Genomic DNA, 27,536 nt, shown 5'->3' on the forward strand with positions numbered 1-27,536 from the left:
AGATTTGGCAATGTGGGCATGTGTTTACATTATTTTCTAGCTGGTTTAAGTTAACAAATATGTTAAATCAATACATACTGAGATACAAATACCTGTGGAGACTTGAACAGTATCTTGCAGAGTCCATGTTCCAGGTCCAATTGTGATATCTATATGTATATCTATGGGGAGGAAGGGTTTTGGTTTTGGTTTTTTTTCTTTCTTTTACTATGATACATTCTGATTCTGCCTCTGTTCAGAGTTAAGGCAGTGCTTGAGTTAGTTTACCACAATGTGACAAGAATCATAAAAAACTGGGGTTTGCAGTAAGATAAAAGCATTTGAGATAGGACTATATGCCCTGAAAAATACAAGTGAGCTAACCCTCACTAATTTACTTACTCAGAACACTAATAAGGCATATAAGATAGAGAGGACTACTATAATAGATGTAATAGATTTGTAATATTTTTATAATATTCAAACTATAAATAATAACACACAATTTCTCTACTGTTATATGAAATAGAAAAGAAAGAAAGATTACTTGAAATTAGTACATTTTTCCCTTGAGAGCTGTTCCATTTCACTAATAAGTCATTCTTCATTCCTACATGAACCAGAAAAAAATATGAACTGTATCTTGTCTTTTATTTCCACTGTAAATTAGTGACATTACAGGCATATGTCACAATCTAAACCAAAATTTGATTCTCAAATATTAAGATGGTCGAAAAATCTAAAATTCCTGGAATGTGCCATCCCTAACAAGCATAATTTACACTTCTCATTCTGATTAGCTTCCCTTTCTTCCCTCATTCCTGTGCAAATGGCACAGAGCTGCTTAGTGTATTAGTGTCTTAGTGTTTTAGTTTGCATCTCATCTGTTCCAAATTCACCTGCCATCTGTATTACACTGTGGTTACATATTTCAATTCTCCCATTTCATTAAGGGTTCATATGTAGGATAAAGGAGGTTTTAAAAGGCAACATTGAAAACTTTGTTTAAAAATAGCCAAATTGGTCCAAGTTTCAGTAGATCTTACTGGATTCCTTACATGCCAACGTGTTCCTGACAGCACCAACAAGTCCCTCAATACTTTTTTCAGTACTTTCAACTGCTTCCCTCTCGCACCAACATGCAGGGGCAATAGGTATTCCTTTAGTAACAGAAGACTTTAGCTTTTTTCAGCTCCTGTTTTCAAGAATTAATTTCAGTACTTTCATTTAAATCTATTATTTAAAGACCTGAAGTTGAAAACATTAAATTTTAGCTGCTCATTTTCTCTTCTCCTTCCCCAGTCTGTAAACATCCAATAGAAATTATATAACCGAGGAAGTAAGAAGAGGGAGTAGAGTAAGAAAGCCCAAATTGTCTGAACTGTTTTTGTTGTGCTTCTGTTTCCTCCCCTGGCTTCTAACAGGGCTCTCCCTCTTTCTTCTTAAAAAAAAAAAAAAAGCCTCTTCCACTCCTAACTGACCAAAAGATTCAAGTTTACATGAGGAAGGGGCCTCCAGCAAGCCGAAGTTTTAACCAGCAGTCCAGTACACCCCTGTTCCAATTTTCCCTTGTGAAACATATGAAATGTTGCTGATAATAATATGCTCTCACATTCTTTTCCTATTTTCAAGATCTCTCTAAAACATGCTTTGGGCAAGTGCAGTATACAAGTGACTATTAAAAAGAAATAAAATATCACAAAAGGATTTTATTCTTTCATGAAAATGTTTGAAAATCATTCTCTGAATCATTCTCCCAGAACTGTTAAGACTCGAGAAAAAATCCCCAAAGATTTTAATCAGTCATAGGTGAGACCCCTCTCACCTACACAGGCTTAGACTCAACTTGCACTGACTGCTGGAGACTCTCCAGGAAGGAACCAGCCCCCCCAAAAGATGAGAACCCAAGTGTTGTTTAGTTCCCCCTCCTGATATCCCCCTCCCTCCCTGGACTCTCCTCCTCACTGCCCTTACAGACATTTTTCTTTCTCACCACACTGAGGAATTAAGAGTCTCATCAGTGATTTCTTATTTTCTTTTCATCTGGTGACTGTGCTCCATATCACACCTTCTGTATGGCCCATTTTCACCACAGCCATCCCTTTGTTTTGCAGACTGCTCCCAGTAACAAGGTCTGGATTAACTTTTAGATACCACCATGTTTTATTTACAGTACATTTCTGGACTATTTTCATTTATAGCAAATTTTTGCAATGCATGTAACCTTTCAACCTTTTTTTTTTTGGGTCTCCAATCTGTGGCACAAGGCATATTGACTAGCCTGTGGCAGCTTAACTCTTATTGACAGACTCCAAAGAATCCAATTTACAGAACTGGTTTCTCTGCCCTTAAAGTAAAGGTGAATAAACAGATCTAAAGGGCATCATATCTCTCACTCTGTGTTTGAATGGCATCAGTAATATATTTCACTGAGGTTGTTCATGTTGCTGTATCAGGCAGCACCTAACCAGGTGACCTTTTACACTTTAATTTTGTGTCTTTTCAAGATTGATTACATTGTGAACTTGGAATTGTTTCACATTTCTATATTCCCTGACTTCCCAAGAAGAAGACACTTCCTTATTGCAACAAACCCAGTCCAATATCTGAATAATATGTGCCCTCTAGGTTTTGCCAAGGGAGCAAACCTACAACACAAACCAAGTCCTTCCCTTACTATTCTATTGTGCTTTACTGAAAAAAAAGAAAAAAAAAAAAAAATTTGTCATTGGTTGGTATCTGATTTGAGACCTGATAGGTCTCAAAATAAATGCTAGAGACAACAAAAATGTACAGTTCAACAGAATGATGCATCTTAAACAACAGTTGCATTAAAAATGAATTTTTACAAGATCATTAGAAATGTTTAACAGAAGAAAAACTGTTGAAACCAAACTGTGCTCCAGGAGCTGTTTAGACAAATAATACATTAAAACAAACAAACCAATAGTGCTATTTAGGGAACTTCCTCCAGCAATCATTCATGAATGATTTAAAAACAGCATCACTGCTCTGACTTCATTTCATTACTTGGCTTTACATATGAACAAACTGAATGAGATGCATTTATCTGACTTAACAGCTACACTGCGTATGTACCACATGCAAGGCAAAGACATTCTCATACAATTTCTCCAGCATGGCCCTGCAGTGAAATTAACATTGGTGACCTGAAAGTTATTACTAAGGCAACATAGAAATCAAACAGTGTTATGAATTCACTACAGGTAAAATGATAGAGTAGAAATCAACAGTAGAAAAATGTGGAAAAATTTCTATTAAATACACAAATCCTTCAATAACACCAAAAGAAATATTAGAAAACAGGGGTTCAAATACATTTCTTCTTTAAAGAAATACTTTGCTTTTAAGTTACCTCCAAAATGACAGCCTTTTTTTAAATATGCTTTCACAGCCTGAAGAACTACAGAAACAGATACTATCACCTAAGAAAACCACAGTAAGGTAAAACAAAGAGTACAATCAGCAGGACTCTGAGATGATTTTCAATGTTTTTATATAAATGTCCAACCTTCTGACTGGGTTTTCACAGATTTCATTCATGAAAAACTGGGGGTAAAATTGTGCACTTGTGCACTTAGTCTCTGCTGATCAGGCAACATTAAAAATAAAACACATGCCATGAGATGATAGACAGCAGGATTTCTTTTACAGTAATTTGGTTTGTTAACTCCTATACAGTTCTTTGAATTTGTATTTTTGAACATGTTGTAAAAATAAACATTGATTTCCAAATGAAGACATTACAAGCCTTTGTATTAGTAACAGTCAACACAAAATTTACAAGGAATTTACTTCTGTGAAAGCATTGCACTGAAAAATACCAATTTATTAAAGGCATTTAAATTAGGGTTTTGTTGAGGATTTAATTTTTTTTTAAATAAGTATCAGTTAATACTCAGATCCTTTTTAATACAGCGGCAACATTTTAAAAATGATTAACCAAACCATCAGTAGATGGATCCAGACAAATAATTTTCAGCTGTCACACCATGAGGTTTACTTTTATTTACTTTACTTTCCTGCTATTCCATTCTTTAGTATGTATTCTTCTAACCAGTAACCTAGCACAGAACTCAAATACTACAGTAAATAAGGAAAATATTTCATGTGGTCATTCTTCAACTCACGGATTTAAAGGTACAAATTTGGGGTGAAAAAACCCAAACAACACAAAACTCCCACAACTAAGCAGATTTTCAGCACAAGACAAATAAGGAAAATCAGTAATACTTACAAGATTTATGAAATGAAAAAACAATCCAGTGCTTCAAAACAGAATGAGAGCCTATGGTTAAGAGCCCCTTACAATGCCTCACATCAGCACCCTGAACCTGCCTCCTGTGCAGTTTCAGAAGGTTTTTCATTGTTTATTTTTTAACCCAACAAAAATTATAATGCAAATAAATCCACCTCAATATCATTTAATGTTTTCAGAGGTCTAGGATTTTTTTAGTTTAGGTTTTAGGTGGGGGCTGGGCTGTGTTTGGTTCTCTACTTTTTTAACATTAAATGGATAGATTATGAGAATTATGAGATGTGGGGTATAAAAGTTAAAATTAAAGGAAATTAGCCTTTACTTATAAAATTACATCCATCTGCTATTGTGTGTCTACTAATCTCAACACCAGACCCTCCAAGTATATTATTTCCAATACTTTTTCTATTGTTGTAACAGTTTAAGCAATTAGAAACTACAATTGTTTCCTACTTCCCTCAAGACACTCAATATAGTACTTCTAAGCACTGAACTGTTTTCCAATAACCATTCTACATTTTACTTCATTTCATCCCATTAGTCCCATTATATAGCATCTTGAAATACTTCCTTGATCTTCCAATAAACCCTCAAAACTTTTATATCTGAATTACCTCTCCTTTGATCTCCAATAGTTAGAACAAGGACGTACCTGCAAAAACCATCTTCCAAAACCTCTGGTTAGTTTGATCAACAAGGCAAGCAGCTTAAGCAGGGTATGTATTTTATAGCTTTAATCTAGTTAACTACTCCATTGTGATTCATTGCTTCGTTTTGCATCTTTATTTTTTTCTTTTAAGTGGCATAAAGCTGTGATTTTTCCTTTTCTATTTCAAAAGGAATAAGAACACAAAATGCACAGAGAAATGGCATTAGCAGTGAGAAGCTTCAGCCTGAGAGGGAATCTTGGAGCTTGATGTACGGCATTGACCAACTAACCCAAATTTCAACTTTTAATTTCTTTGTTTCATGGCAAATTACAAATCTATACTTTTAAACTGACTCAGATAAATTAACTTTTAAACTACCAGGGCAGCACAACAGGATAAAATGCCTTTAGTTTCATTTTTTTTTATTTTTAGTGGAAATTTGGCATAGTGTGGATTTATTGCTAGCAACACTGACACACCGGTGATTTGTTTTTAATTCAGATGCAGTTTCTTACTTGTATCCTAATTACCCTCTCACAGTTATTTCAACTGATAAAGTGCAGCCTTTGGAGCTACATCATTAAACCCCTAAGCTTTTCAGGGCTTTGCAGGCCACCCAAGAAGCATACACAACAATATTTAAGAAAAACATCTCAATTTTTAAAGAAAAATTCTGAAACATAGGTGTTATCTTTAAAACACAGTAAATGATACAGAAACTTTAGCAATATAACTGCCTTAAAAAATGTTCAGGTTTACTGAGCTGCCTTCTGGGGCATGCAGGTCACTCAGCCGTGCAGCTTGTGGGTAAGTGCAAAACCTGATGGAGAGGTGAAGGCAAACAAAGAGGGGATGCAAAGGATTGGCTCTGCCAAGTCACAGCTGCTGTAAATACTGCCCAGGCTTCTTGCTGAGAGCATGTGATGAAAGGGAATTTCACATTTCTTGGTACCCACACAACCAGCATCCCAGCTGCCAACAAGAACTGCTTCTGCCCAGCCTAAGGCTCTGTGCTTCCAGCCACTTGCACCTCCAAATCTGAGTTTGTCCTTGGCCACAGTTCCAAAGTCACTGCTATAGGTTGTGTGATAATTTTTCAAACTTAATGGACAGATTTTCACAAACTAATTGTTCAGTTCAGATCTACCATTTTACTGGGGGAAAAATAATTAAAATTTAAAAATAATGATAATTATAATACTAATAATCATTACCTATGTTACAGGGCTTGGAAAAAATACTGTATAAGCCTGTTTGTACACAATAAACTTGTGTCCAATATGTACAACTTGGTGACCACCAGATGTTTGAAACAGGGTTTTTTTAAATAATATTTTATTTTCAATGCACACTTTACTTTAAAAGAAACAAGCTCCACTGTGACACCAGTACACTGCCTATGGAAAAGTGGTTGCTGAAAATGCAAAACTTTCAAAAAGCCTGAGTCAGAGTTTCATTTTCCTTTTCAAGTACTATGAAACTGATATAGGCAGTTTCCATAAACTCTCATTTAGAATGTTTTACTGTGAGTAATATGAAATGATTTTGCTTATTAACTACAATTTGTTCCTCTCAAGAGTTGTTATAAGTTAATCACATTATTTCTGTATAGCACATACAACAAAGACAGCTGGTGTCATGGGAGACTCACCTCACCTAGTGTTTGACTAGACTAGACTTTGGTTTAGTTGTTCTTCCAAAAATATCTGCAGTCTATATAAAAAGCATCTATATGCCACTGAAGTATTTAGCATGATGAGTTTGCACACAGTACTACCTAAAACATCTTGCAATATGAAGGAAGGCTAAAACGGTAAAATGAAGGGTCACTTCTCAAAAAAATGTTAGTGGAAGAATTTATGAAAACCTAATAAAAAAATCGCTAATGTATTATTATCTGAAAAGCAAGTGGATGTGCAACATAGATTTTCTTTTTGTTTTATTAAACATCCCCTAAAGCCTAAGAGGAAAATGCAAAATTTAAAAGAAAGATATAAACTGGACAGTTTACCAACAACAAAATACTGAAGGATTAAAACCTAACCAGGCAGCATGTCATGTTTAATGTCATGGAGTCATCAGAGAAAATTAGACTTGTCAATTACCAAATCTTCTCAATTATCGTGACAATTCTACAAAGTTTGTATCTGGAAAGAACATTAATGCAATAGTGCCTCCTTTAGTCAGACTTAAAGGCCAGTTGGGTCTGAGAGTACTCAAGAAAAACGGAGGTGACAAGTTAGTGGCCATCCAAAAATAAATGCCACATGGCAATCTGCTTGGGAGCTAATGTGCCCAATTTGAATTTAAGTCAAGAGTACAATAAAAGGTACTCTCCTTCAGTAACTGCTGTGCAACTTGGATGACATTTACCATTGTGCCAGACTGGGGTTTTGTTTTGCCAGTTGTTTTTTTTTTTTTAAATACAGTATGCTACTTTCTGGATTTTGCTTTAAAATACACAGCCAGAGAACACAATAGAAACCTACAGAACATTAAAAGTCAATGCCTAAAAGTCAAAGAAAAATATGAATCACCATTACTTTTTCCAGTAGAACTTCTGTTTACAGATATCAGCAACTTTTTTCCAATATTTGAAACAACAACCAATGCTCTAGGAAAACCACATTTCAATGACCAGCGTATTCATTATAAATCTGTCATAACCTGTAAATATATTCAGTCATTAATTATAAATCTCTATATTGCTGCTGATGCTGAAAGAGTGGAGAAAGTTCCTACTACTTGTGCAGTGATTCACAAAATAAGGTATTTATTCAATGATCTTTAAAAAATGAGTCAGATATGTCAGATATTGTGGAATTTAGAGATGAGTTTCTGAGTCTTGACTTTCCCCACCCCTGTGGGGATTCAGCTGCACACTCATGCTAGGCAGAAGTACCAGGCTGGTTCTGAGGCTACAGCAAGGAGCTCGCATGTGTCAGCTCTGAAAGTGCTGCACAACAGACCTGCCAATTAAACCTGCCAGGAAATGGGCTTTCCATTAAACTCCTCTCTGGTTTCTATTAAACTCCAGAAGTATCCTGACTTCTTTCCCAGTCCCACTCCTATTTTCTTGCATTCTCTCATTCATATTCAGTACAATATTTTTTCACTTTTCATATTAATTGTTCTAATATTCTTATCTTCAAACCCTAAATTTCCACTTGTTACATAACCTCCTCTTTTCTTCTTTTGTATTTTTCTTCTATTATCCAGCTTCTTTTTCCTCTCTCATTATTCTGAGCTTTTTTCCTTCTCCATGTAGTATTTTATTCCCCTCCCTATTTCTTGCCAGCTGAAAAAAGATGCTTCTTTTTATCATCCTTTTTTCTGGTTCTTTTGTTTGCTTGCATAAATTAAAAAACCAACACTGTTAGAGCTCAAAAGCATCTGAGGACCAAATCCAAGCAGCAATACGTTTTATATGTGGATTCACTTAACTTCTAGGAGATGCAAAGATATCTCAGAAACAAAAAAAACATTTCATTAAATAGGAATAACAGATCATATGCACCTGCAAAATAGCTTAGCAAAAATGCTGAAGGCCATATACTTTCCCCGTTGACACACTATAGCACTTTACTGTTGCAGAAAGCTTTTCTAGCACAATGTGAAAAGATAATGGCAAATTACAAAATTAGCACCACATCAAACTTCGTGTTTCAACGGCAGAACAAAGTATTTTGTCTGGCTTTCATCACGTCCACTTAAAGTATTGTCAGAGTAAGAATAATCAAGATGATGCAGCTGTTCCTTCAATCTTATCTCAGATTTATAGTCTTGAGGGGGCACAGGCAATCTTTGGGAACAGACAACAAACCTCTCAAAGAGCAGCAGAATCTGCAGTGTAGGTCATACCACCTGCGAGCAATTCTGTCAAGACAATACTGAACTGCCTCCAATTATGGCTAAATTACTGCCTACTATTCAAGAGAACTTGGGATTTTTTCCCGAAACCTTTCTTCCCCATGGTTTGGAAGTATTTTAACTGCCATGAGGCTGCACATTGCCAGAAATGTTTTCAGAAGTCCTGGTTCTGCAGGAACATGAGCACAGAGACAAAACATCCATTGATGGTTTTCACTACACAATGTGAAACAGTTCAAATCCTTTCAGTCCCCTCCTCCTCTCACCCCCCAAAAATGGAACTTCTTCAATTTTTTTAAACTTTGTTTGTTTGTCTTGTTTTAATAGGAAAAATTAATTTCAAGTTTTACCTCAAAATGGTCCTCCTCCCCCAGGTTTTAACAATGGGCAACTTTGGGCTTGAAAATATCTCAGCTTCACAGATTTAACCAAATTCTGGGATAGATTACAATTAAAAAGCTAATTTGTAGTAACTACTCCCCTGGAATATAACTTCCTTCATGAGGTCTTTCTCAGTTTCCTGCCAACTAGACTTGGGCTCCAAGCTTGAAACAATGAGCTTCTGTTTTTGAGATGAGAAAACACTAGAATGATAAGAAACTGAGAAGTTAAACCATTTCAGACCTGCTCACACCAGTGTGAGAGATGCTTGTCTAAAATGGTATGACTTTAACAGGTCAGTTAAGCTGGCAAAAGCCATGAAAAAAAGGAAACATTTGTTCTGCGTCAGGCACTGCATCAGACATCAGTGATACCCTTGTTCTTAGGGGGAAAAAAAGGAATCAAAGCAATAGCTCACTGAGCTTTATTCTTTTGCTGACTAAATTTATCATGCTAGAATTTTTTCCTGTGACAGTCACAACCTCCTTAGCCTATTTTTACATTTTGCTTCTGTTTTAGATCTACCTCCTCAATGCAGAGGTTGCTCCACATACTGTTCTCACCAATTCAGTAACATCCTGTTCCTGATGAGTTTCTGGTTCCTCATGGCTGGATTTTATACACGTTCATGTGTATAACAAATGTGATTCAAATATGATATGAAACTATTTCTGTGCAGAAATCAGATCAGTTTATTACACAATGAAAAGGCTCAGCACAGCCTTCAACAATTCTTATTGCAATTCTTCTGGTTTTCCTCTCCTCATCCTCAAGAGAACTCCAACTACACATGGACTTCATTGCTCTCCCTGGCTTCACTACTGATATACAGTTTTTAACCAGAGAATTTATACCAGATTACTGAATTATTAAGCATGGAAGTTCTAGATTTTTACTGTTATCTCCCTGTGCTTTTTGAAGGTAAGTTTTGCTTTTTAGCATCTCTTCTTCTATGGGTACACTCAGTGACTATTTTTAGACCTCTGCAAACTTCCTCTAACACTGATAACTTTCCATTCAAGCTTTTCTTTTCTAAAATTGATGAGTTATTCAGTAAAGCATATATTGGGCAAGTATTAAATCATTCTACAATTGTGTTATTTTTTATGTTTTCATGTCCCCCTGTGATTTGATTATGGGAGTTTAAATGAGCACACACAAATTCACTCTGATAGCCTCACTTTTCTTACAGTAAAATACAAGATTAAACAAATTATTTTATAGCAGAAAGAGCAGAAACTCTCAAGCCAGAAGATTAGAACAAGTCAGGGGCTGTCATGGATGCTGCCCTGTTAAGTTGACAGGTCAGAGGGCAACCAGAGGCTAAATTCTCTGCCACAGAAAGCCAGGCAATGTGGTATTCACATATCCTCTGAACAGAGAGAGACACAGCTGTCCCAGGAAAATGCTGGGAAGCTGTGAGGAGCTGTAGGAAACTTAGAGAGAAGAATTCAAACAATTATTATCTCTCTTTCTGTAACCATTGTTTATAGATATGATTCTCCAGAGTGTGCTATTCATAGTTCACCGATAGTGTGAGAGAAGATTCCTAAAGGCCAATCAGGTCTTAGGTCCACCATCATTTCTACAAGAACTGTAGATTTCTAATAATAAAGTGTTTTTTCATGCCTTCTGATGATGGAGTCTCTGTATCACTTTTGTCTGTCCCCGATACCCCTTCAGTGATAAGGCAACTGCAAGCTGGGGTCATCAGCCTCTTCCTCTATGGCCTAAAAAAGGCCAACAAAGAAGGATTCACAGTAGCACCAAAGGTACAGTGAACATCCACTGTCAAAACACTTGTAATGTCTGTTTTTGAGAAATCACTGAAGGAAAGTCCACACAATACTAGACCCTCCAACCATAACCAGTGCCTGCTTTCATGCTGCAAGAGAATAGCAATTCCAGAACGACACAACTAAACATTATGAAGAGAAAACTAGTGCTTAGAGAGTTAATACAATCTGACAGTTCCTTAAGGTACCATCTAATTACAGCATTAAAAGGCATTTATCAATTTTTATAAAAGCAAGCCATCAACAGACAGCTGCTTACTTGTATTTGAAAAATGTCCTTTCACAGGAGAATGTTTGTCTTGCATACCTGATAACTAAAAATTTAGTTATAATGGAATATTAAAAGAGACTGGATATTGCAAATGGTTGACAATCCAGTCCTTTAACAACAGTGCCTTCATGTGTTTATTATAGGCATTTTATTATTTTAAAGCTAAGATTCAACCACGTTTTATAGTTGTAATTCTGTCCTCCTACACATCCACAAGCAAATTAGGTCAATTCCAAACTATTTGTAAAACCTCCTACATAGAAAGCAGTTTGAAATTTTAAAACATAGTAAGTTTAAAATAAACAAAGTCAACCTACCAGTGTCATAAGCCTTGTGAACTGTCAATTTTTTGTTCTAGCCTAATAGGGCATCTCGAAGTACTATGATCCAAACTGTGAGAATGACTGTCCTTGGCCAGAGATTGCATGCACACCACATTTCATAACATTTTAATAATGTTTATTATGTAAGTTTCCCTAATTAACTTCTAAATGTATTTCTACATTTGGCATCTGTAACATCCTGTGGCAATGAGTTCCAATATGCAATTATGTGTTGCATGAAAAAATGCTTATTTTAAACCTACTGCTGGGTAAGAGCTAGGAGTCACCAAAAATGTGTTAGAAGAAATGATGAATAATCATGCCCTCCCCATCCTCTCCATAACTTTAGTAGCTTTATATACCTCTTGTATTTCTTCTGACCTCATTTCTTTTCCAAGCTGCAGAGCTCTAATCATCCTGTTCAAACACAGGTATCTCTTTCCCCACACATAACCTGGTTTGCTGTTATTAAAAGAAAGGACATCTGCAACTGTTTGTACTATTCCAGATGGGCCATGGATGTCGTCATGATGTTTGTATAGAACAATAATGCAATTGCAAGCCCTCTTTTTTGAGTAGTAACAATTTAGACTGCCATGCATGTTAGTTACCCAGTTCCCTCCTGCAGGCATTATTGAATAACATTGTATAGTTAATGCACTTGCCATTCCACTAATTTGTCATCTTGCATTATCTTCCCACAACTGTTCATGTTCATAGATTTGGGGGATCTCTATATTGTGGGTGCTGTATGAATATAAGCTGCTATTTTGTTGTTTAGCCGCTTTCACAGATTTATTAAAGCAGCAAAGATCTTCATATAGATCATTGTAGGAGTCTATTCTTGGTTTGTGATAACTGATCTTCTATTCTCATCCTTTTTTCTTCTATCTTAAATAGTTATTTACCTGACAGGACTTCTCACTTACTTTTATGACTATATGATTTTTTCAAGAAACTTTGGCTGCAGCTGTCATGGTTGCTTAAAATGCTTAATTCATGTGGGATTTACAGTTCTAACATGACCAATGACTCTCATTCCAAGCAAGCTATAATTTGTCCACAACAATCATGTTGGCTCTTCTTTATTGTTTTATATTGTGTGTTACATGTTCATTTTTCGTATTTATTAACACACATCTTATTTGATTCTATGAAGTTTTAATTAATTTTTGTAGAGACCAAAATAAAACTTTCTGGGCTGTAGCTTCATGTAAACTATGATACATTTCCAAATTCAGTGATTATGGATGCAAATTGTACCCTGATTAATCTGTTATTTTTTAATCAGCTTGCTCTAGATGTTTTCTCCTAATACTTGAGTGTCAAGCAGACCACCTGAGACATCTTAAGTAGGCACTAGTGCAAAAAGCTTCATATACCCTCTATAATTAACACAAATGCAAAAAGCATCTTTGTGAGATTTAGTGCTAAACACTTATCTTCTGCTAGTGTACTCCCAATGTCTTGATCCTTTCTGGGCCTGGAGACTGTTAGGTTTCTTACTTCTGATGTGTCTGAAAAATTTATCAAAGCTCTTTCTGTGCCTTTCTTCTGGCTTTCACACATAACTTACCAGTTTTGTGTCCAAGTGTTCCCACACTAGCTTACAATTCCTACTTTATGAAGTCTTTCTTTACCAGTCACAGATTTCCCTCCTGTGCAGTTTAATAATACTGAGTCTGGGGCATTTTTTCTTCCAGTATGACAGATGGAAGTGTTTACTCTAACATTTAATATGGTAACTCTTGATACCACTAAAAGCCTTATCCTTGAAGCTGTTTCTTTTAACAATTTCCTAACATGCATTCTCCCTTAGGCATAGTTTTCTCTGTAAAATGTTATGGCAACATATTTTATACTTGCTCTTAAAACAATATGGCAACCATATTCATTATGATTAGTCATGTAGGGCAGCCCAATAATAATTTCATCTTAACTTAAAGTAGGTATTGTACATTTGTCAAGAGCTACTCCTGTTATGAGCTGACAGCTTGTCAGAAAACCCAATACATCATTCTTCACTTCCACATTTACTGAGTCTTCATACACATAACAAAACCAAGTAAAAGCAGGAAATGTTTCTTCCCTCAGCATCCTTTAGCACTTCACAGTTATGTTGCACCTCATTAACATGGTTAATCTAACCCTCACCTTACTGCGATTTATTTGCACACATATTCAAACCATAAATGTGCTTTCTTGTCCAGATATACACAGCCTTGTCTATAAACCCTAACACAAGAATGCATCTCTCAGAATACAGTTTGTATGCTCATGTCTATAAAAATGGCAGGTTTATCCCTATACCAACATCCTCTTGTACCAATTTACTGTGTTGCCAAATATGTCAACATCTGGATTTCAAACCAGCATTCCAGCTCACACTCAATTTTTCACCTTTCAGATTTGTCCAGAAGACCATCTACAACTGCTAATGGTCTAATTGATTTTTTTCTAATTCTTTATAAAAAGAAGCAATTGGGAAATACATACATGACGGTGTTAATCCCTGACAGTTGTTGAAACATCTGCAGACCACAACCCACAATTAAGGCTCTTCGAGTTGGAGGGTATGTTAGCATTCTGCAGATCACAGGTCCAGCTTAAAAAAAAAACAAGACAACAACAAAAGAATACATAATAGTTCTTAAGTGATTGCTATCAAGACAACGTTGCCAGGCATAGCAGACTTTGCACCTTAGTTTCAAGCAAAATTGTATTATTTCAATTATTTTTGAACAATATGATCATTTCAGTTCTGTTTTTCTGCACTGTACTACAAAGAGGATTATAAGGAAGCCCAAGAAAAAATGAAACCACTTTTGTACAGTGTCTACTACTGGTGTGAAATGTACAGCTCTCCTTGTATCACACTGACAGGTTACACATCGGCTGCACCTGAATGTACTCACAAGTTACCACAAAATATCACTCTTGTCTCCTTTCTAAAAGCTTCCATTTTTATTGAGAGGTTATTTCAGAAATGCCATTACTCAGGTCTGGATATTGGAGATAAAGTGTTCTCCTTAGTCCCCAAAAGACCCAATTTCCACAGACCAGTTGCAGGTGTGGGTACTTTGAAGGTACTGGATAGATTTACTCTGCTCAGCTCCATGGCCAGTGGAGGGAGCAGAAATTAATTATATTCATTCTATACTTTTGGTAGCAACGGCTGAATTTAAGATTCTCTCAATTAAGAAAAAAAAAATCACAAAAATTTCTGACTAACAGAGAAACTCTAAGGCTTTAAAAGTATCCTATTTAAAGAAAAATAATAATAATGTAGAAAGCTATGGGATAATAGGCAAAAAATTTTACATTCCTGACCACAGTATTTACTTAAACTTCTCTCTACCCAGACTAATACTTTTAGTGCTTTTTCACTAGTACAGTCTGGTGAAAAATTCTGTGTTTTAAACTTCTAGTCACATCTAGTATATTCGCTGACAATATCTAATCACAATATAAATTAGTCAAAATAGTTGCCATCAAAGAAAAGTTTAAAAAAGAGAGGTGAAGAGGATCTACGTTTTTATATTTTCAGTGTTTCCTGAATGTACAGAAAATATTAGAAGTATTGATTAAGTAAAAAACCCTATGTGAGTCCATTAGTGAAGAACAATTTACATGCAGCATTTCAGCTTCAGAAAGCTGGCAAGCTATGAAGAGTTTCAAGGGTTGGAATCAAGAAGAGGTTTTAGATAACATTTTCTTCACTGAAAGATAATCAGACCTGCCTAAAAAAAACTTATTTTCATTTAAAATTATGGTATTTCTAATTCATATCTCAATTGTAACATCAGTTAACTTTGCTTATTCAATAGCAGAATACAGCCTGACAAACATTCTAGCTGGTTTCCAAGTAACACTAACATTCAGACAGTGCACAGTCCCACATGTCCTGCCACTTAGCCACATCGTCACCTCAAAAAGTCTCCAAGTAAAACCAAGTGACAGATACAGTCAATCCATAGACCTCATAAGATAATCTCAGGCAAGACACATGACATCACTGAGCTGACAAGGATTCCATACTCAAAGTGGCATTTCCTCAGTGGAAAAGCCCCAAAGCCAGCTGATAGCTAGGAGTAGTCCAGAGCTCAAATTTCAGAAAGAAAAAAGATTTACTAATACATACACCCACGAAGTTTAACCCACAAAGAACAGCCCTAAGGATCTCATACCCTGCATCACACCTGAGCATGGAGTCTTGGGACTTAAAAATCTTATCAGGCAACTGATTCTGCAGTATCTGTTGTAAATCCAGGCTGCTGAAGGCCTAGGAGAGATCATCTTTCATTCTTCATAAACTCTGTATACGGTTCTTAACTGAGTTCAAAATCTATCTTTATTTTCAAGGGACATTTTAGACAACCTACATCTTCAAGGCCAACATCAATGATCCTGCTCACTGAATAAACTGGAACTCTACAGTAGGGACTGTTAGGAAAGGAGGCAGAAATGTCCTAAGGAACTGATGCAAGGTTTTTAATAATTCCTGAACCACTCAGCTATTTGGTAGATGTTTATAAAACTTTATTCACAATACAGCATTGTGCAAAACAATTGGGAAGAAGGCACTAAAATGAATAGCGAGAAATTAAAACAGCTGCTCTCAAAAAATGGTTTGCAACTCAGAGGGAGTCGTGAACTCTCAACAAAGCTCCATCACACAAATCAGTTTGTGCATATGAAGTGCAGCCCTGCAGAAATGCTGAGACCATAGAGTGAAATTTAGACCTTTACATCAGAACTTTACACTTTAGACCTTTAGAACATCCAGTCCAGCTAAATTCAGTAAGTACTTCAAATTTTTCAGACTTCTGATTAATTTTTATCCAAAAAATGATGCTAAAAATTATCATACTCAACTCAGTGTTTAAAAAGTTTTGCTCCAAATATGTACCATGGCAACCCCCACATACCAATAGGCATACACAAAATTAAAGGATTTTCTTTCATAAAATTCACAGCCTTCAGGTTTACAAACCAATAAATTGAATGAAAGAAATAAAGAAATTGCTAATCTCTTTATTAAAGGAGCTTTACAAACTCAACTAAAAAGCCCAAAAGACTTTGACTGTGAGGTAACTGGTCTTATAACAGCAAATGAGTGTGAAACTTTTTATTAAAACTATCTAGCTCTGAAACTAGCTATACTATATTTGCATTTTCTTATCAGTACTCCTTCCATCCATATTGTCAAGTTCATACGTTACTGTGTTCTTAAAAATAAACAACTCTAGGCATAATATGGATTTTAAGAACAGAAAATGAGTTTGAACTGAAAAACGAAAGCCAAAAAATATTTTAAGAATTAAATACATTTTTCTTCTGAAAATAAGTCTTCTGAAAACTTAAATGGCACTTCAGTAGTTTCTGATAAGCCTTAAATATGCTGTTAGTTATGACAATAGATTAAAATAGCACTAAACAATAAAACCATTACACCTTTAAAAAATGGGACAACTTAACTGCCCATAGAACTAGAAGGAAACAGATGATTTAAACATAAGCCACAGAAAAAAAAAATTGGCAATTTTTACAAAGGACAAAATAGGTATTTGTCTCCAAAGAGTCAATGTTTTGGTTAGTGATACTTCTGCCTTAATTGTTGTTGTTTTCTTTTAATCTAAGATATTTGGACATATTCCTGCATCAGAATCACTTCATTTGAACTTGAGAAAACACCAAGATGCTTGTTTTCCTTCTTCTAATCTGTGAATAAAAATGAAGTCAGAATGATAAGACCTCTTAATACTTTGATGAATTTAATGAGAATAGATTCGGTTCGAATTTTTGTGCTGTTGTTTCTGATAATTAATTTAACTGAAGTAAAATTCTTTAACACATAATATTTACAAGGGTTCAAAACATGCTACAGTGAAGGGCAGCTGGAGCTTCCTCTGCAAAACAACAACATGAGATAAAAAAAAATGGAAAAACAAGGATACTGCTGAAGGTGACATTACTTGAAGTGGTGATACACGAAGTGGATTGCTGGGATCCAAGTAGATATTTCATAGCATAATCTGTCTACCAAAATAGAACTCATCCTTATAAGCAAAAAGCAAAAATAGAATTGGGAAGTTTAGCTTCACATCCAAAAAAACCCTTATTAGCTTACACAGAGCCAAACAGGGAAGGAGAAGCTGTTCTTGCCAAAACATTACTTCTCAAAGTGAGTGATACTCCAAACATTATATTTTATGACTGGTTATCTGAAACTTTTAATGGCAGCTTCCTATATTTTAGCAGTTATCTTTGTTACTAGGTATAACCCACAAGTTAGGCTTGGAAACTATGAATCACCTGGTAAGGTTTTGATTTTCATCTGTATGAGCAAAATGGATTGTATGGCAATCATAGGAACTTGGGTATGATCTACAGCCAGCTAAAAGATGAGATGATTTTCAAAGGCAACACAACAAAGACCCTAGTTCTGAAATGAGCTTATATAATGAAAGCTAAAAAGTAGAAAAATTACTATTAATGAAGCCTTAATATCTCCTGAAAAAAAAAAACGCATTCACTTTCAGGGAAAAAATTATAGTACAGACATAAAGCCAACATAAAAATCCCACAGCAAAGGCAGGAAGACATCTGGTGCCTGGAAACCTTGTAATTTCCCATCCCTCAAATTATTAGTAGAATAACTGGACAGATTTCACAGTCAGGAATCTATGGTTAGAGACTGGGCCCTGCCAAAGTCATTTGCAGGTTCAAACAATCTTCTGCCAGCTCATCTAGGTAACAGCTTGTAGCAACAGCTTAAAACCTTATAGGGCTCCTGCCAGCATTCTGTACTCTTTGCATTTCCAAAAAAGGCAGGTTTAGCCAAGCAACAACACTGCCGCTCATCAGTTTAGCATCAATGAAGCTAAAGATTCAGATTAGTTTTCTGGACCTTTCTTGTTCAAATGCCCTCTCTTCCACTCAGATAAATCTTCAAGGAACTGGTCTACAGTAGGGACCAAAACAAAGAAAGTTTGAGCTGGTGATCTCAATAACAGAGGACAAACATAGGAATTATTTCTGGATTTCCCTTCCTTACAAAATGACAGCTTCCAGTCCAGCCTTCTCTGCAGCATCTGCAGAACATTCCTGCAGAATCTCCCTTCACCTATGACTCCTACTCTAAAGCACGTACAGCTAGGTATTATTCCCTGTGTATGAATAATATACTAAAACAAGCACCCTTTTCCTCCCCTTGCCTATTACATGATTATTTCCTAGAAGTATCAACTTCATTAATTTTTCCTTTCTGTAAAATTTAACAAATCAAAAGAAAACAGAATTAGCTTTAAGATCAAAACTGCATTAATTACCCTGTAAAGATACAAACCAATTTTACTTTAGTACCATGCTCTTCCTCACTATCTAATAATGTTTCCAGTAACATTAGAAGAACCACTCCCAGCACTACAAGAAAATTACTACCTCATATAGTTTGTTAACCCTTTGAGAAAGCTTGAGACTTTTTTTTTTTTTTTTTTTTTTTTTTTTTTTTTTTTTTTTTTATTTACAGCACAGATCCCCATCAGCCAAGAAGGAAAAAATACTGTCAGTTTGCCTAATAGCTGAGTCTTAGCATTTTTCAGCTTTCCACAACTAAACTATCCAATGGTATGCATACAGACTGGAGGAAGCACTCATTGGGAGCAGCCCTGCCAAGAAGTTCTCAGGGATTCTCCTGGATTAAAAGCTGCAAAGTGACCTGGCAATATGTGCACACAGCCCAGAAAGACAAAGGTGTCCTGGGCTGCATCCAGAGCATGGGCAGCAGGGTGAGGGAGGGGATTCTGCCCTTCTACTCTACCCACATGAGACCCCACCTGAAGTGCTGTGTCCAGCTCAGGGTCCCCACACAAGACAAACACTGAAGCACAGCAGGTCCAAAGCAGCAGGAGCAGGAGGGCACAAAGATGACCAGAGAGCTGGAGCAGCTCTCCTACAAAGACATGCTAAGAGAGGTGGGGTTGTTCAGCCTAGAGAAGAACAGCTCTGGGGAGATGTTATTGCAACCTTTTAGTATCTAAAAGCTTATTAATAAGAGAGAGAAAGATTCTTTGCATGAGCAGATAGTGATAGAACCAAGAGGAAAGGTTTCAAACTAAAAGGGGAGAGATTTAGATTAGATATTAGGAAGAAATATTTTACTGTGAGGGTGGTGAGACACTGGAATGGGGTTGCCCAGAGAAGCTGTGGATGCCCCATTCCTGGAAATGTGCAAGACCAGGCTGGATGGGGCCTTGAGCAACTTGGTCTTATGGAAGATTCCCTGCCCATGCCAGAGGGGTTGGGACTAAATTATATTTGAAGTCCCTTCTAATTCAAACCATTCTGTAATTCTATTCTAGCCAGATAGCCTGGTCAAAAAGCAAACAAAAGCTAATGAGACATAACCACCTAGATTCTAGAGAATTAGGTTGTGCAAGGTTTTCCATGCCTAGGTGAACTGGAAGGGCTTTTTTTGTTTGCTCAGGAAACCTGGATTTCAAATAAATGGTCTCTCCAAATGATCTTTTTAATCCACACATTGTGAAAAGAAACCCTAATATAGATTTTTTTGTTTTGACAGCAAGTTGAGTTGGTCTTTGGGAGTTCTGAAAATAAAGACATTTTCTTTTATCTGTAAAAGGAAAAAATCTTTTCTTTGATACCACATTCTTTGATATAAAGCTTTGGTGATGGAAAATCTATATGACTGAGCACTTGCACAAAGGCAGCAGCAATTAATAACACCTTTGAATAGAACAAGAAGCAGTGGCAAGTAGGGAAGCAAAAAAAAGGACTGCATTTTGGCTCTGTATGATTTGTTCTCTATAGAAAACAGAATCTGCTGTAATGAAGTCCTTTAAAACTAGAGAAACCACAACAGAATAGACAACAAAGAGTGGTCATTGACGTTATGCCAGAGAGAGCTGAGAGAAGTGGCCACAATGATCAACAAGAATCTGCATGGGGGAAAAGGGACCCCACTGTGATACTGTCAGACCTGTGGAGTGGGAGACTGAGCAATGGGGAGGTTTTCCTGTTTTACTGACATGAAAACTGGGCTGGGAACAGAGAAAAGCAAGGATCACATTGTGATTTATTTCTGGCTGTGGAAAATACCTTAGAAATAAGGCAACAGATACTAAGGCAGATTTGTGCATACCTGCAGCCTGCAAATCAGCATTTCTTTTTTAGGGTCTGCTCCAGAACTCCTGCCTTACATAGGGAACAGTTTTGTGACCCTCAGTCAGAGCTGCAGAAAGCAGAGGAGGACAGATAGGATGATGTAGGAGCATTACGCAGGCACCAACCAAAATAAACCAAGCGTTGTAACAGCCTGAAGAGCTTCCCACCCCGCTCTCTCATCAAGTAGTGAAGTGCAGGGCAGAGCATTTAGCAATCTGGAATTAGAAGGCTTTTTTTCTTTCATTTAAGTTGAGGAAAGAGACTTAACAAAGAACTGCAGTCAGGGGTGTGTGTTGCTGTTCTTTTTCAATTAAAAGAGCACTAAAAAAAGCTGATGACTCAAGAGTTCCCTCCTAGTCAATAGTGTACTCTCAAGCTGATCTTCCCAGCTGTTACTGTATGAACACCTATATAGATATTGTATTTTATTTTCTGGACAACACACTTCAAGCCTTACATTTTTTGCAATTTGTTTCTGCCAAAAAACTTGGTTTAGTGATATTATTTTGCCCCCTCTATCCCTTGTTTCTAAATGAAATATCTTTATTTCTGCCTGAAGCCAGTGGTTTAACAGTAGAAACATATTTATACTTCTTGCCCTTCAAAAGAATGAGACTCAGGAACCCATTCCCAGGAGGGAATGGGGAAAAAGCAAAGTTTAACAGAACTGAAAAAGGAGCCTGGAGGTCAATGTAAGTCTCCATGGGAATTTATGAATATAATCAGTTGTCCACTCTAATATTTTGCTTTATTAATAGCATATTTAGCTTAGACCATCTCCTTTAAAATGTTTTAAAACCCAATTATCTTGGGACCTAAAAATATCCTCTCATTTTTTAAAAATCAGATGCTGTTATCATAAGAGCTTCATTAAAAATAAAAGGAAAAAAGTTAAATCAGTGATGAGATCCACATTTAAAGAGGTTATAAAAACTTGCCTTGAAGTCAATGTAATTTTAGCACAGCTCAGCTAAATTCCAAAACCTAGTGAGAAGAAAAATCAAAAGATCACTGTAGGTTAAAGCTAAAGTGCTATAACCTTGGCCTCCTAAGAACAGGATATCACCATCAATGGATATGTAGTTGACTGACAGCATAGCAAAACAGTGTGTAGCTGAAAATAGTATGCCTTAAGAAGCTGCTTCAGCTTTTTTATTTTAAGGAGAGCATTTGAACTTGAGCACAAAGCTGAGTTTCACTGAAGACAGAACGACAGATAAACGCCTAAATATTTCATCAAACTGCAGCCTAAGATCACACCTTACCTCAAGGTACTAGCTAATTTATTTCATTTCAGTATTAACCATCTTCTATCAGAAACACCAAGGGCTCTAAGGCAACCATTACACTCAAGAACACCACGTTTTTCATCACAGAGGGCCAATCACACCCTGGGAGGAGGAGCAGGAGCATTGTCAGCAGGTGGAGCAGAACCATCAAAGTGGGTGGGCTGGAGCACAGGACACACAAGGAGATGTTGAATCAGTTGGGATTGTTCCACTTTGAAAGAGAAGGTAAAGGGAAAAGGTTCTGCTGTCTACAGATACCTAGCAGAGGGGCAAGGAGAAAACAAACCCAGGCTCCTCAGAAGCATCCAAGGATAAGACAAAAGGCAGCAGGTAAGTTGGGATGCAGAAAACTTGGACCAGATGTGAAATCTATTTTACAACATGGAAATGAAAAAACACAGAAAGTGAGAGGCAAACAGGTCATGGTCAAAAGCTTCACTGATAAAGTTCCTATACAACCTGCTCTAATTTATTCTGTTTTGATTAGGGATTGGTTTAGAGAACCTTCAGAGGGCACCCACAAGATTTTTACATGAAACATACAGCATGTACCTGTGATGGTACTAGTTATTACAACCAGTACTAATGAAAAAGTAAATTTGGCACTTTTCATGGTTATCTTAAACAACAGTGATTGAAAAGCATCATTACATACAAATCCTGTAAAACCCAGTCATCTACATACTGCCAAGAGCTGATGCTTTTCAATTTCAGTACCAAGCTTCATTAATCAAGAACCTGTCAGTCACTCTTGACAGACAGCTTTTACCCTGAATTTATAACCTCTGCAGAAGATACAGATCAATATTGAAAACAGCATGTGTAGAATACTAAACCAACAACTTCCATAACTGGTATGAAATACAAAAAAGAAATAAAGGAGAGCTTATTTCATCTTTTCAATACATAAAAGGGGCTTATGAGATAGTGAGAGACACTGTACCAGGGTCTGCTGCATAATGACAAGAGGTGATGGTTTTAAAATACAAGACGGTAAATTCTATTAGATATAAGAAATAAATTGTTTACTCTTAGGGTGGTGAGGCAGTGGAACAGGTTGTCCAGAAAAGCTGTGGATAACCCAACCCTGGAAGTGTTCAAGGACAGGCTGGATGTGGGGTTGAACAGCCAGGTCTAATGGAAGGTGTCCTTGCCTATAGCAGGAGTTTGGAACTCGACCATCTCTACAGGTCCCTTCTAACCCAAACCATTCTATGATTGTTAAGTGCTGTACCAAGGGAGTTCTGGTCCCCTTTGCTTTCTCACCCTCATCTCAAAATGAGGAACATGGTAGGAATAGAGAAAGATCATTAATAAATACTCATAATGCACAGTTCAAGGTCTCCCACATACTATGGAATAAATCTGCAAGCAATCATCATGTGAGGCAAATAGTCTTACATGAAGCAGAAAGCTTTCTTGCCATTTTCAGCATGATGAAGACAGAATGGCATTGTGTAAATGCCATCTTTATTAGCAGTTTCCTTACAAGTTTAAAATATTTTAAGAGGCAATTCTTAAAAAAACTGCTGTAAGTCCAGCAGAGTGTAAGATAATCCTCAATCTATTTCCCCAGTTGAGTATGCACTACAACGTAGACACATGCAGGGCAAAGGCGTTTTTATGGCTTCTCTGCAGCCTTACAGATCTAGCAGATTGAAAGTACAATCAGAAAGGTTGTATTAAATTATTTAGAGACCTGAAACCCATTTGTCAAGAAGATACAGGAATTCTGAGATATTTCCTCGTAATTTCAGTGAAGTAGATTTTTATGCTGCTTTTAAACCCTTTCCAACTTAGCCATTTTCTAATAGAAATGACACTACCTGAAGTCAAACATGGGGCAGACAAACTTCAAATGCTCTTGAGCATCCAAGTGGAAGTATGTGGTCAGCAACTAGTGGTTACCAAATAGCATTTCAGTGTCCCAAGAATCTCGTGCTTTGTCTACATTTGAATGAAAAAATACCACTAGCATAGGTGAAATTTCAGATAACCTTTTTGGTTTCAGGGCAAATTGTAGATTTCCCACCCATGATCAGCCACAAAGATTACCTGTGGTGCAGAGAAGGGACAGAATTTTACCCAGATATGCATATCCTCTACGATGCAGATGAGCTACTTTTCCAGGATGTTTAACTACTTTCCAGAGGCAAAACAACTTGTTATGAAAAACAAGCACTAAAATAAACAGGAAAAAAAAAGATCAAGTCCTAGGTCCTGTTTAACTAAAAGAAAGGGAGGGGGCAATCACTTAGATTTTGTCAGGCTCCAAAGACTGATGACATGAAAGGCAAAACTGCTTCGTATCACCAGTGAGTTACAGCAGTCTGGTTGGCATTGGATTGGGTCAGGAAACAATGAAAGTTAATTTTCAGTGTCAGATGTAAGAAGCATCTGCATCTTTCTATGGCTACAGAAAATATTTTCATGTTTCTCAGCAGGAACATCATTGCCTAACTGTGCCTTCTGCAGCTGCCACCAACCTTTTGAGCAGGCTGAAAAGAAAAATTCTTGGAACTTGTAAAACAAAACTTGAAAACAAAAACATAGGGAGAGCAAAGCTGGAAAAAAGCAGTGGAATTCAGGCCACCAGTGTTTTAGAGTGGATTTCCAAACACCTCCATTCACTGACCTTGTATTTGCTAGCTTTCTGAGCTGTCACTTAGTCACTGAGAGAAATCACCACTGCTGATCATCAGCAGGTTCTGCTGCTACTCTGAGAAGCTAATTCACTTCCATTCTCCACCTATGTACACCTTTATGCACTTTGTACCTACACAGCCAGGTAAAAGACACCAGCAGACAAGCACTGAAGAAAGAAAAAGCAAAATATGTCTGTAGTCATAAATGCATTTCTGCAAGTGTTTTGCCAGAGATAACTACCAGCCAACAAATGCATACACTAATCACTGCTCAAGTACCTTAACAGTCATCTAAAGGGAATAGTGGATATTTTAAATCAAATATTGTAAAACTTGCAGAGTAATACTAAGACACAATTTGATCTCTGCATCTGACACACTAAACTACAAGCAAGATTCAAGAAAAGTTTGGCCATTGCATGGCAACTTGGAGAGGAATTCCACCACAAAGGAAAGTAATTTCCTCAGGGACAGAAAATATGAAATCCTCCCATCCTTGGAGAAGTGCTAAGTTGGACTGGGGCAAGAGGAGGATACACATAACCCCTGCTCTCAATTATCTTGCAGGTAACAACATGCCTGTACACTAAACAACACAATATATTTTTACACAGAAGATCACACATTTGTAAAGAGAATGAATTCCTCTGGGCATTGCACAGTTTGGAAGCCATATCACCACCATCTCAGCAAGTAAGGCACTGCAGTAGCAGGGATCACCAGGTCAAAGCTGCTTGAAGCTGAGGTCCAGAGACACCCATGACATGTCATTTTTAGGTTTTATGTCTAACTAGATTTAGGCCAGTCCCCTAAGCAGAACATTGCCATGCATGCACTGTTAGAAGCTGCCCTGAGACTCTTATCACTGATTTAAACCTTCACATCTCCAAAAGAATCTGTGCACATGGAATGAATGCTTGCAGCAGACCTGTGGTTGAACCTCCCCTGGGGGAAGTTACTCCATGGGAACTGACACCACTTTTTGATCTGATCAAAAAGTTTGTGGGGATGGCAATGGGAGATGAGAAGAAACTCACTGCAGAGCTACACTGCTGCTCAGAGCCAAAATGCTAATGCAGAGGCAGTCAATGCATCTTCTACTCATAGCAGCTGGAATGATTCTGTACAAACCACGCTAGGAAAAAAGCAATTATAAGCTGCTCATATGAACTATTACATTTTAATTAAAATTAATTTAGAAGAAATATAGGACAAAATTAATTCTGTTTTTTGTAATATTAGCACAATGTATTCAATTGTGCAGCAGCTCCCTGGAGGTCTGAGTTTTGAGAGTTTTTTCCTGTCTTTTTTTAGTTTCCTCCTCATTACTAGTTTTGAATGTTCAGTATAAAACCCAAGAGCCACGTCATGTCCTTCATCATTACTGTTGATAGCTTTTGATAAGAAACAGAAGAATACTTTTTTTCTGCAGAACAATTTTTTTTATTTTGCAGAAGAATTGTAAGGTCCTATTCCCCATACTAGGGCTGTACATCTTTTTATAGAAGCCTAGTAAATAGTGATAGAAAACACTTGGGTTGGGGAAGCAACAGCAGAAAAATAAAGACAAGTTTTAAGAGCTGGTTATGTTCTATGCCCTCTTCTTTCATCCTTGATTTTCAGGGACAACCAATATACAATTAGGATGAAAAAATTTACAATTTTAGTATAGGCTCCTCAGAAGAGGTCTGGCAAGATTCAATAAATCGGCTTTTACTTTTTAAAATCAGTTTAAAGAAGTGTTCACCATGTTGCTACTGAAAGCTTTTGGAAACCAAAAGTATGCTTTTGATTGAAAGAAAAAATCTTTTCCAATGGAAACACATTTAGGTACACATTATTTTTACAAAGCCAACAGCAATGTGAACACTGAAGAGATTAGCATATCAATGTTACTGCAATGTGTCTTGATAGTCCCAGCTCTAGGGAAGACTGCTATTTTAGTACATTTCAAATGTGATAGTTTCAGATACAAGCCTTCACATCAAATACAAATTATTCTACTTTCTCCCTCTCAGTGACAACACCAGATTTTCTTCTGTCAGACCTGCATACACCTTCTGACTATTTAAATGCAAGTCTCAAGGCAGGCATCCCACCCTCACTGTCTCCTGCAGCATCCCTGCTTCGTTGCAGCTCACCTCCCCCTTCCCAGCTGCATCCTGCAGAGCACTGGCCATTTCACAGCAGCTCAGGAGGCCTCAGCTCCTGTGCATCCAATGCTTCCCTCACCAGTCAGTGCTCAGAAACACCACAGGAAAGGGGACTCTATTGGCTTTAGATAATGATGACTTCGATTAACAACAACTGGCTGAAGATGACAGTCTTTGAAGTTTTTCCATATTGCAAACAATCATTTTCAGTATTAAAAAATCCTTCAAAACTTCCAAAGCAGCTGAGCAGGAGTCAGCACTGAATTGGGACAAAAAGCATGAACCTGTGCTTTCAAACAGTAATTTTGAAGAAAAATATTTGCTGCTGTCACATGAAAGAGATTATGAGAAAGTGTTGACTTGTGCCACAAAAATATAGCTGATTCTCCCACACTGACTCAAAGTATATCAGGGCATTTACAGCTGCTGCTTCCAGGTGCATTGCAGACCTTTGAAGGTGACATGCTGGCTCTTTCAATTCCAGACCAGATGTGGCAGCACCCAGCAGCAGCTGAGGTCACTCTGTGTATCAGGGCAGCAGCTGCCAGATAAGGTGATGCAGGTGACACTGAAACCCCTGTGACTGAATGGAGCATTTTGCAGAAACACAACACATTACATTCTACACGTTTAAAATAACATGTGAAAATGGAAGTGGTCCAATATAACTTATTTTAAAAAAAAGCACACAGGTTTCCCATTAAAGGTACTGAG

At 37.0% G+C, this 27,536-nt stretch overlaps 1 protein-coding gene across 2 annotated transcripts in view; it reads right to left on the reverse strand.

Moving 5' to 3' along the window:
- The window catches only part of SLC2A13 (solute carrier family 2 member 13), a 142,480-nt gene that overhangs the window by 63,380 nt on the left and 51,564 nt on the right, over positions 1 to 27,536 (reverse strand). For both annotated transcript variants that reach the window (XM_041474649.1, XM_041474648.1), the window contains exon 4: positions 14,046 to 14,154. In XM_041474649.1, coding sequence (XP_041330583.1) covers positions 14,046 to 14,154 — 109 coding nt within the window. The remainder of the gene's footprint in view (positions 1 to 14,045; positions 14,155 to 27,536) is intronic.

This window comes from Pyrgilauda ruficollis, unplaced genomic scaffold (genome assembly GCF_017590135.1).
Source record: "Pyrgilauda ruficollis isolate IOZ18807 unplaced genomic scaffold, ASM1759013v1 scaffold33, whole genome shotgun sequence".
In the NCBI taxonomy this organism is placed as follows: Eukaryota; Metazoa; Chordata; class Aves; order Passeriformes; family Passeridae; genus Pyrgilauda; species Pyrgilauda ruficollis.